General features: G+C 40.7%; 1 protein-coding gene and 1 pseudogene across 1 annotated transcript; both read left to right on the top strand.

The window, feature by feature from the left end:
• Nucleotides 1-3,666: 3,666 nt before the first annotated feature.
• LOC130852141 (U6 snRNA-associated Sm-like protein LSm6) lies at nt 3,667-4,391 on the top strand. Its single transcript, XM_057732874.1, has one exon. The coding sequence runs from the start codon at nt 3,786-3,788 to the stop codon at nt 4,026-4,028; it is 243 nt and encodes an 80-aa protein (XP_057588857.1). The 5' UTR covers nt 3,667-3,785; the 3' UTR covers nt 4,029-4,391.
• Nucleotides 4,392-7,881: 3,490 nt separating this feature from the next.
• Nucleotides 7,882-11,155, top strand: LOC130851945 (eukaryotic translation initiation factor 4E-like; annotated as a pseudogene).
• Nucleotides 11,156-12,173: the final 1,018 nt, after the last annotated feature.

The raw sequence follows: 12,173 nt of genomic DNA, 5'->3' as shown, positions 1-12,173 counted from the left end.
CCCAGATAAGAGATAAAAGACCACATATTCCTCATTCTCAGTGTCAAGGAGACCTTCCCGGCTGTACACGCGCACAAAGGTTCGTCAGAGTTCAAAAGAGAGAGGGCATCGTGTAAGTGATGTCAACTACCCACAGGCCTCTTCGCTAGGATCCACCTTGGCTAAGAGATGCGTGCGAACACACGGGAGGACCCCGAGATATACCAAATACGGCCTCAGAAGCCGGCAAAGCAAGATGACTGGCCAAAGGAAACCTGGAAGAAATGCCCCATGTAAGTGATTCTATCTTTTTTCCTTTTCAACAGAATTTTATTCAGATATAACTGACATACAAGAAACTGCATATGAAGTGTACAATTTGATTTTTTTTCTAATTAGTCATCTATTTTATACATATTAATGTACATATGGCAAAACTACCGCGAGGGCGCGACTCTGAGCCCACCCATGTGCCTATCCACATGTACTCCTTTTCCTCCTAATAAACACTACTTGTTTTACCACCTTCCGTCTCTATGTGGAAATTCATTTCTACACAGCGGACGCGCCAGGGCCTTGTCACTGGCCACAGGTCCCTGGTGGTCTGGTGGCCAGGATTCAGCACCCTCACTGACACGGCCTGACTTCAGTCTCTGGCCAAGAACCAAAACCCTGCTTCAAGCCACTTCAGGCTGAGGCCACCCGAGATCACACACACGTCAGAACCAATCAGCAAAATGCCCAAATAGCACTTCGTGCTCAAAAGAGAAGTTAGTCCGGCTGCCCACCGGTGGACCTACTTGGTCTTGGAGCTCGTCCGCTTGTCCAGAGGCATGTCTCCGTTCCAGCAAGGAAAAGCGTACGCTGACAGCCAGTGGCGAGCAGGGGAGAAACAGGGAGGATCCCTGAAACAAATGGTTTTGGCAGCTGCTAAGAATGTCCCCCCAAATCCCTCTCTCCGGGCCAGCGAGCCCCGAGCAGCGGCTCCTCACAGCCACCCCTGTGCGCCGTCATGGCGGCGGCTCTGCTCAGGGAAACCCCCAGGAGCCAGATATCGCGAGAGCGCAAGAGCCCCACGTTGAGAGCCAAAAACTGTACCTAAAGTGGGGTCCGGCTGCTCCCAGCTCAAAAGCCACTAAAGAGGCAAGGTTGGTGGAAAGGAAAGTTTGCTTTATTTCCAAGGCAACCTGCGCTGGGGGGAACTCCTGTCCAAAGGCCGACTCTCCCCACTGAGAGTCTCCCTTTGGACAGGATCGGTGGGCAAGAGGTTTTATAGACGGAGGGAGAGGCTACAGGCAGAAACAGCACAGTCAGCCCTGACAGTCATCTTGAAATTGGCCCTGCAGTGGTCTGATCAGCATCATCTTGATTATTTTAAGTACAAGTAGTCTTCGGTTCCAGGGTTGGTTTGTTCCCATTTCTTTGAGACCAGCTCTAGGAATTGTGGCAGCTTATATCACGGCTACAGTCTGGTCATCACGTAGTTAACTTCTTCCACCTGGTGGGATTTCAGTCTCTATGAGACAGCTCACAGGACATGGCTCAGAATATTATCTATAGCCCTTGAAGAGGAAATAAAGGTTCTTGACTTTGCTTAAACTATTGTTTTGTTCTGTTTAACAACTTTTCTTTGCTTCTGCATTTTCCCACTTCTATGATTAAAATTATTCTTTGGCTAAAGTTCTTCTACAGACAAAAGGCAGGCAGAGGACATGGGGGGCAAGGACGGCAGGATCCTGTCCATTTCATTTTCAGTTGTATACAGGATAGTTGTATAGTGTTGGGTGGAAGTATGACCTTGTTATTATCTTTATGGTTTAAGGGAATGTATATGGGTGTCCAGTAGACAAGGGATAGACTGTGATAGTCATAAAAGTGTTGGCTACAATCCCAGTTATTCAAATACAGATAACTTTTAATATTTATTGTTTATTTATTTATTTGGCTGCACCAAATCTTAGTTGCAGCATACCAGATATTCGTTGTTTCGTGCGGGATCTTCATTGCAGCATGCGGGATCTTTAGTTGCAGCTTATTGCCCTTTTAGAACATAATTCTTAACAGGGACAACATCGCCCCAAGGTAGAGGGCGGGATTGCTTCTTGAGGATCAAAAAAATCATACTCTTTATGTATATAGCAGATGTACATACAGTACATAAATAGATATATGATATATCTGTGGTATTAAAATTTCATGGCAGGAATAATTTGGAAAAAATGTCTTAAAAAGCCTCCTTAGGGGAAGGTAATGAAAAAAAGATAAACACTGTTTTAGAATGAGTTCTTAAATGTTGTCTTTATTTGCTTTTAAAAAAAATCATGGAAATAGCATTGTTGCATTGTTGCATTTTCTTGCTATAAAAATAATATATCCCTATTAGAAAACAAACATTAAAAAATGACTAAAAATTCCACCATCCAGAGATAACTGTTACTACACCTTTAGGGATGTGTGTATACACACATGCACATTTTTTTCTATAGATATTTTTACTTTTATGCTGATGGAATTACAATAATTACCATTTTGTAAATTTTTTCCATTTCATATTACAGTTAGCTTGCTTTGCAACAAAGATAAATTATAGCATAATTTTAATGCCTGCATGATATTCCATGATATAATTACATCATAATCTATTTAACCAACCTTAATTATAGAGCTTCATGTTACAGCAGTATTTGTGACAGTAAACACTGTACTGTAAACATTGCTCTGCTGAACATCCTGGACTTGTTTTATTATTGTTTGAAGATAGATTCCTGAGAGGAAGTGTTAAAGTCTACATACTTTTTTGAAGCATTGATACATGTATCTTTTCACATCAATGAATAGATTTCCATCATCCTATTAATGCCGTCATAGGATTCCACTGTACAAGAATATCATAATTGATTTAATAATACAATATTTAAGTTGCTGCCAATTTTTTCTTTGCTAGTACAAGCTATAAAAGCAATGTAAAAGCTGTCACAGCAGTACTGGTCTTGACTGATTGTTTTTGCAAGAAGAATTCCTGAGTGGAACTGCTGGACCAAGAGTAAACAATTAACACATTCATCAATTTTATACTTCTGGGAGTCATGGGGGACAGGAGCTAAGGAAAGCTACACTCAAAGGAATGCAGACCTTCATTTTCAAGGAAAAATGGGATTTACAAAGCTTTTGGCTCTGAACATCTCCATTTCAATGTATTTGAATATGGAATGTTCCCAAGTTTCTTGTGCTGATGAAAGAAACATACTAGAATCCTATTGTATGTTCAAGAAAAAAAAGAGTAAATGATTAACAGACACACACACATTTTTAAGGTCCTTGAAATACTGTTCCAGTTCAACCTCCCTTTGAAGGTAATTGACTATTTGCAAGTCACAGCATTTCTGGTCTCATGGCTTCTCACAAATGTATACCTCTCATAGGATCAGCCTCTAGATCTAGCTGAAGACCACTCTCCCCTCCTTCACGTTCTGCTTCCCTGTGGGTCATAACAAGAGGCAAAGGTTTTTTCCACTCCCAACACCTGAGGCCTCTGCAGTTTCCGGTGTCAGTGACAGGTATCAAGATGCAAACCCATAGCTCCTTTCTAAAAAGCAGCTTCCAGTCGGTTTCGCCCGGTGGGCCGGCGGAGGCCGGGCTTGTGGCGTGCCCGGAGCAGGGCGTCGGAACCCGGCCGCGAGATGAGGAACCTGGGGCCTGGAGAGGTGAAATGGTGAGTTATCCAAGGCAAACAGCTAATTAAGTAGCAGAGCTGGGATTAGAACTCAGGTTTCCTGCATCCCAAATTTCTGATCAGGGTTGTTAAAATGAGTCTGCGGAAGCAAACACCCAGTGACTTCCTGAAGCAAATCATCGGACGACCAGTTGTGGTAAAATTAAATTCTGGAGTGGATTACCGAGGGGTCCTGGCGTGCCTGGATGGCTACATGAATATAGCCTTGGAGCAGACAGAGGAGTATGTAAATGGACAGCTGAAGAATAAGTACGGGGATGCATTTATCCGAGGAAACAATGTGTTGTACATAAGTACACAGAAGAGGAGGATGTGAAGATACCAAGAGTACCATGCGTTTCATACTTGGATGTTTTTTATTAAGTTTTTTAGTTCTTCTGTCATATAATTTGTCCTATTTTGTTATAGTCGTTGATTTTTCGCTGACACGTGAGGAGTGAGATAAATGTATAAAATTGTGGATTTAATTGTAAAGAGTTCTTCCATATTTAAGCTGTAGTCGTTTTCTGTTACCTGTATGTCAGTGAGCAGAAAGCAAAAAGAATTTGTAGAAAAGAGAAAATCTTTTTTTCCCTACATGATTTGTAACTGAAGTTTCAAACAATGCCGTTTGATTTGACTGCTTTACTTGCCAAACTGAAATGATGGACGTGAGAATGATTAAAACACTGTGGATATAGCAAAAAAAAAAAAAAAAAGCAGCTTCCAAAAAATGAAGTATGGGAAGTGTTTGTACTGGTTTCCTGGTCTGCTGTAACTTTGGTTTATTTTGTTTACATTTTCAGCTTTGGACTTGCCAGGATGCGAATCTTGTGTTATACATTGCCTATTGACACAGAATTTGGGAAATTATTTCTGGCCAAAGTCCCCGGTCCTGGTCCCAGAGCACTCACTCGCTTATTTTTGCTTCTGTTTTACAGCGAAACCATCAAGAGGCAGGATATCCAACATATGAGCCACCAGAGTATTTATAAAATCATGTGTCTTCCTGTTACCCAGAAAGGCATGGAAAATCGCTCCAAGTCACATCAGTCTGTTGTGGAAACTAATGCTGGATTGTTTGCCTCTTATTTTCAGTTTCAAAGTGTCCTTCCCCTCTGTTTCCTACTCCTCTCCCTCAGAGCTGGTCCGAGGGAAGAGAAGTGAGGCTACTAGCTCTGAGCCAGAGGTTTGAATGCCTGGGGCTGGCAGAGAGGAACTGGTGACAGAAGCTGTGTTGGAAGCATCACCTGGTGGAGAAAAACTCTGATATTCAGAAGCACCTCTGCTTCCAAGCAACCACCCTGGGAGCCAAATGTGTTACATCAACATTCATTGACTTCAGAACCTCATCTCCCATCCTCACAAAATCTCTCTTCAGGTTAGCTCATCTTATTAAAGAATGAGGGACTTTCTAGGTGACACAGTGGTTAAGAACCCACCTGACAATGCAGGGGACACGGGTTCGATCCCTGCCCCAGGAAGATACCACATGCCACCGAGGAACTAAGCTCGTGCACCACAACTACTGAGCCTGCACTCTAGAGCTCGTAAGCCACAACTACTGAAGCCCACATGCCTAGAGTCCATGCTCCACAACAAAAGAAGCCACTACAATGAGGAGCCCAAGCACCACAACAAAGAGTAGCCCCCACTTCCACAACTAGAGAAAGCCCATGCGCAGCAACGAAGACCCAACACAGCCAATTAATTAATTAATTAAAAAAATAAAGTTAAAGAATGAATGTAGGAATCAATGGTGACATAAGTTTTTAAACTGTGGCAACAGACACACAGCATAAAATTTACCATTGTAACCATGTTTAAGTGTACAGATCCTGGACACGAAGTACATTTGTGTTGCTGTTCTCCCCATAGGCATAGGCACCATCCACCCACACAACTCTTTTCATCTTGCAAAACCGAAACTCTACCCATTAAGCACTAACTCCCGTTTCCCCTCCCTGCAATTCATTGTTTTTGTTTTTGTTTTTTTAAATTGGGGTATAGTTGATTTACAGTGTTGTATTAGTTTCTGCTGCACAGCAAAGTGAATAAGTTATACATATACATATATCCACTCTTTTTTAGCTTCTTTTCCCATATAGGTCATTACAGAGTATTGAATAGAGTTCCCTGTGCTATATAGTAGGTCCTTATTAGTTATCTATTGTATTTTTTACATAATAGTGTATATACGTCAATCCCAATCATCCAATGTGTCCCTCCCCTCCTCCTTATCCACCTCCTCCCCAGAACCATAAGTTTATTTTCTACACCTGTAACTCTATTTCTGTTTCGTAGATAAGTTCATTTGTAGCCTTTTTTCTTTCAGATTCCACATATAAGCGATATCATATGATATTTGTCTTTCTCTGTCTGACTTACTTCACTCAGTGTGACAACCTCTGGGTCCATCCATGTTGCTGCAAATAGCATTATTTTCTTCTTTTACCCTTAGAATGGGAGGAAATATTTGCGAATGAAGCAACCGACAAAGGATTAATCTCCAAAATATACAAACAGCTCATGCAGCTCAATATAAAAAAAAGATCAAAAAATGGGCAGAAGATCTAAATAAACATTTCTACAAAGAAGACATACAGATGGTTAAAAAGCCCATGAAAAGATGCTTAACAGCACTAATCACTAGACAAATGCAAATCAAAACTACAATGAGGTAGCACCTCACACCGTGAGAATGGCCATCGTCAAAAAGTGACTCGTTGGTTTTTGGGCTGAACAACAGGAGAGATGCTGGTACCCACCCTCCTCCTTTACTTGTCATTGCCACTCATTTTTTGATGGTGTCTCCTTTGGTTTGACCATGCTGTCCTTCGATACTTCTTTTAACCTCATATTATAAATATTGTTAGTTGGGGTCAGAGATGGTAATTTACTTGGGACAGCCATTTAAATGCAACTCACGGCGCTTTTCAGTTTCAGAATTTTCCAGATGCCTACCCCCAGCGTGCTGGTGTTTCTCATCCCCAAATGGCCAATGTTGAGGGTCACCTAAAGGAGCATCCAGTCCCTAAATTCACCCTAAAAGTCATGACTTCCATGGATGTGATTGCAAGGAAGACAAAGGAAATTTGAAATATTAAGGAGTTTACTGTCAGTGTTATCGTTTGTTTAGAGCTTTCAGGTTGCCGAGTGCTTTTTTTTTTTCCCCATATATAATCACATTTCGTCACCTCCACAAACCCTGTAAGGTAGTTATTATCTTGATCCCATTTTTCAAAAGTGAAGAAAGTAAGTCTGAAAGAGGAAGTAACTTGGTAAAAATCATGCCAACAGTCAGGGTCTCTGTCTCCACTTCTCCAAAAAAGGGAGAAGTTCTTGAAGCCGTAGAAAATCCAGAATGAGTGCTGTAATTATTTCCTTGCAAAATAATAATTCCAAATAAACTAACCCATTGAGCTTTGGCTACTATTTTAATTTGGTTGGGGGAGGTTCAAACCTAAATTTCTCATCTCAGTTTTATTTATTCTGTTCTCTGAATTACTGCCATCTTGAAAACTTGCTTCAGTATTCTCATTTCTTCTTATAGTGCTTCATTCTTCTACCATAACTAGGTTCATATCTTCATCTTCACTCCTCTACATAAATTTGCTGGTCAGTTTTAGGAAACTGATGTTCTTTTTCCTCTTAAATGGTCCCAGTGCCTCTCACATTCTCTTCAGTTTACCTGCATCTTTCTGCATTTCTGGCACAGAAATAAATAAATGTACCATGTATTAAAGTGGTAAAAATCTCATTCTGTCCTTGTTCCTCTTCAGATTTTCCTCCAGCCCCTCTCGCTCTCTTTTTTTTCTTTTCCGAGCCTTGTGGCACACAGGATCTTAGTTCCCCAAACTGAGATCAAACCCATGCCCCCTGCATTGAGAGCTGGAATCTTAACCATTGGACCGCCAGGCAAGTCCCCAGCCCCCTTCTCTTTATAACCGGCCCCTTTCAGCTCTCAAGACCTCAGCACAAACGGTTACTTCAGGGACAAGCTGAAATACTAGAAACATGCTTGTATCTATCCCTCATCTTCCCTCAGCTGCACTTTTAACACTGACCAGCTTAGCATGAGGAGTTTTTCTGGGGTTTACTCCTCAGAAGCTGGCCCCTGGGGTCTGTGGTGGAGCTGTGTCTGCAGCAGCAACTCAGCCCCAAGCCGCCCTTGTCTTTCAGGGGGACAGATGGCGCGCTTGGTGGGGGAGGAACCACTGAGCAGATGTGAGCAGCTATCTTCAGGTTGTGGGGGAGAGACACCGGGCCTGGACTCCAGCAAGGGGAAAATGATCCATTTTCAAATCCCAGAGTCTCACATCTGTTCTGACGACAGCCACATTTCAAATGCCAGGTGACGTGTGCAATTCTAGCGCGTTGTGGAAAAAGGTGTTTCCCTCCTTGTTTTCTGCCCATCTCACCCATCCTTAACTTTGTGAGATCCTGCGTTGCAGAGAAATGCCTTGGTTCCTTGTAAAACCCCATGGAGATCTTCTGTCTCCTTTCACACTGAGTCTTTTTTTTTTTTTAATTGAAGTATAGTAGAGTATATTACAATGTTGTGATAGTTTCAGGTATACAGCAAAGTGATTCAGGTGTGTGTGTGTGTGTGTGTGTGTGTGTATTCTTTTATATCTTTTTCAGAATCTTTTCCATTATAGGTTATTACAAGATATTGAACACAGTTCTCTGTGCTATACAGTAGGACCTTGTTGTTTTATTTTTTTTAAAGCTAAAGTGTTGCTGAAATTAGAATCGAATGGTATTTATTTTATTTTATTTATTTGTTTGTTTATTTATTTATTTATTTTATTGGCTGTGTTGGGTCTTCATTGCTGCACACGGGCTCTCTCTAGTTGTGGCAAGTGGGGGCTACTCTTTGTTGTGGTGCATGAGCTCCTCACTGTGGTGGCCTCTCCTGTTGCAGAGCATGGGCTGTAGGTACGTGGGCTTCAGCAACTGTGGCACATGGGCTCAATAGTTGTGGCTCACGGGCTTGGTTGCTCCGTGGCATGTGGTGTCTTCCTGGTGTAGAGACTGAACCCGTGTCCCCTGCATTGGCAGGCGGATTCTTAACCACTGTGCCATCTAGGAAGTCCTTGTTTATTTTATATATAGTAGTGTATATCTATTAATCCCAAACTCCTAATTTATCCCTCTCCTCCTCCCCTTTGGTAACCATCAGATTCTTTTCTATGTCTGAGTCTCTGTTTTGTAAATAAATTCATTTGTACTATTTTTTTAGATTCCACATATAAGTGATACCATATGGTATTTGTCTTTCTCTGCCTGACTTACTTCACTTAGTATGATCATCTCTAGGTCCATTCATGTTGCTGGAAATGGAATTATTTCCTTCTTTTTTATGGCTGAGGAATATTCCACTGTATATATGTACCACATCTTCTTTACCCATTCCTCTGTCAATGGACACTTAGGTTGCTTTTTAAGTTATTACAAGTCTCAGTCTTACTGACGTCTTTGGAGTGCAGTGTGTTTTCTGTTTGGCTTTTTAATGAGTTGTCTTTGAGTCCCTAGGGTTCAAGAAGAGACAGACTTCTCTTCATACCCGTTCCTCCACCTGCTTCTCTCCCTCTACTCATCCTTCCCTTTCTTTACAGAATATCTTTCCTGCATTTTTTTTTTTTTTCAGTCTTCAAAAGCTCTTTGACATGTATTACCCTGTCACCAAAAACTATTTTGGTACATCTCCCTGCAAATCCCAGTGTGATGTTGTAACCATAAACTTTGCCATTTTATGTGATACTCTCTATAGATAATTGATCTGCACAAACGTCTGGTACCCCTCCCCCTCCCCCCAGGCATGGGCTGGAACCCCACCAGGGATTAAATTTGTGACTTTGCTTTTCTTCAAAGCCAAACACTCAGTCCTCGCCATGAGCCTCCCATTCTTCTCATGTTCCTGGCTCTTTGCTGATTAGCTCTTCCTTCCCCTGTAATAGAAGCTTTGGAGACAGGGAAAATAGCAGTTTCCTGTTCCTCCTGAACTGTTTATTATGTTAAATTAACTCCTCTATGGTGATTTCTGTTTTTATTGGCCAGGATAACATTCATATTTGAAAGCTTAGTTTTTGGCAATGGTCATATACTAGAGTATTTACCAAAGCAGGTCGGGCTTTCGTGATTTACTCCACAAAAGAGATTGCTACCTCCTCCTGACTGGGAGGCATCACAGGTGGTCATGGATGGTGACCACTTGGTCATAAAAGACAATTAAGTTCCCACTAGGGAAGTGAAAAGGCAGCTCTGTCATTGTTGGTGTCCGTGATGCAGATTTATGTGTGAAAAATGAAAAGAAAGAACGATGGCAGGTTAAGTTTCAAAGTGTAATAAAAATTTAGGATCTAAAACACAAAGAATTACCATGTTTTTAGGGTCTTTCTTCACCTGGTGTAAAGTAAAGTTTAAAGAAGGGATTGGCTGGCATGTCCAGACTTTCTGGTTTTGCTCTTGTATGTCTCTCATATGCTCATCCACGTGGGGAATATCCTAAAAGTGTTTTCCCAAAAGAGTCCAGTCTTCTGGAAGGTTTTCTTTACTGTGATAACAGCCACAGTCAGTGGGCATCAGAAAGTTAGGTAAATGCCACTTCATCCTCTGGGAGCATCAAGAACCAGCAAACTGTGAGGACGTTTTCTCTCTCTTCTCCAACCACATCAGCCAGATTCTTTGGGTTGTAAGTACAGAAAGCCCCATTCAAAACGGCTAAAAGAAAAAGAAAAGGAGTTTATTCACTCAACAAGTGAAAGTCCCAGGAAGACACTGGCTACTCCTAACCCCCCGCCTACAGAAGCAGAGAAAACAGAATCTAATCAGGAGGTTGCTAACCCAGAACACTATATTAAACATCCTTTACAAAACAGATGGGCACTCTGGTTTCTTAAAAATGATAAAAGCAAAACTTAGCAAGCAAACCTTCAGCTGATCTCTAAGTTTGATGCTGTTGAAGACTTTTGGGCTCTGTACAACCATATCCAGTTGTCTAGTAATTTAATGCCTGGCTGTGACTACTCACTTTTTAAGGATGGTATTGGGCCTATGTGGGAAGATGAGAAAAACAAACGAGGAGGACGATGGCTAATTACATTGAACAAATAGCAGAAACGAAGTGACCTCGATCACTTTTGGCTAGAGACACTGCTGTGCCTTATTAGAGAATCTTTTGATGACTACAGTGATGATGTATGTGGAGCTGTTGTTAATGTTAGAGCTAAAGGTGATAAAATAGCAATATGGACTACTGAATGTGAAAACAGAGAAGCTGTTACACATATAGGGAGGGTATATACAAGGAAAGGTTAGGACTTCCTCCAAAGATGATGATTGGTTATCAGTCCCATGCAGACACAGCTACTAAGAGTGGCTCCACCACTAAAAATAGGTTTGTTGTTTAAGAAGACACCTTCTGAGTATTCTCATAGGAGACTGTGTCAAGCAATCGAGATCTGGGAGCTGAACCAAAGCCTCTTCAAAAGCAGAGTGGACTGCATTTAAATTTGATTTCCATCTAAATGTTGCTAAGATATAAGAGAAGTCTCATTCGCTTTTGTCTTGTACTTCTGTGTTCTTTTTTTTGTTTTTGTAATTTTGGCTAGAGTGTCCGCTAACCCAATCAAAGAATTGCAGTGCAGATCGTCCCCAGAATCCATAAATGTGTTCCTAGAATTAACCATTACAAACACATTTGACTCATCTACAATATAAAAAAAAAAAGAATTTGCATTTCTATACCTTACAAGAGAACGATTCTGTTTATCATCCATTGTATGCAGGAGCATATTTTGCTGGTTTGAGAGAGTATGATGCATACAGTTTTCTACCAATTTTCTTTGTTTCTTTTTATGGCATTGTCTGTGCTGTACCCTACTTGATAACATTAGTGATTCTGATTTAAGTTTCTCATTTGTTTTGCTTTTGTTTTTTTCCTCATGTAACATTGGTGAAGGATCCAGGACTATGACACAAAGGTGCAATAAACATTAATTTTGTGCATTCTTTGGTAATTTTTTTGTTTTTTTGTAACTACAAAGATTTGCTACAAATTTATGCATTTCATTCAAATTAGTGATCTATGTTTGTGTGATTTCCTAAACATAATTGTGGATTATAAAAAATGTAACATCATAATTACATTCCTAATTAGAATTAGTATGTCTGTTTTTGTATGTTTATGCTGTATTTTAACACTTTGTATTACTTAGGTTATTTTGCTTTGGTTAAAAAAATGGCTCAAGTAGAAAAGCGGTCCCATTCATATTAAGACAGTGTACAAAACTGTAAATAAAATGTGTACAGTGAATTGTCTTTTTAGACAACTAGATTTGTCCTTTTATTTCTCCACCTCTATAGAAGGAATCTGTACTTATTGCAAGGCAGTCTCTACTGTGTCTTCTCTTGTAGTGTCTTCCACGTGAATCACATAAGTTTGGAGCATTAGTATGATTATTATGTTTATTTTAAT

Source organism: Hippopotamus amphibius, chromosome 4 (assembly GCF_030028045.1).
Source record: "Hippopotamus amphibius kiboko isolate mHipAmp2 chromosome 4, mHipAmp2.hap2, whole genome shotgun sequence".
NCBI lineage: Eukaryota > Metazoa > Chordata > Mammalia > Artiodactyla > Hippopotamidae > Hippopotamus > Hippopotamus amphibius.
Note: the sequence above shows the minus strand (reverse complement) of the source record. Positions and strands in the feature narration are given on the sequence as shown.

Excerpts from the sequence above, each read along its gene's own strand:
- LOC130852141 (XM_057732874.1), top strand. The coding sequence starts at position 3,786 with ATGAGTCTGCGGAAGCAAACACCCAGTGACTTCCTGAAGCAAATCATC.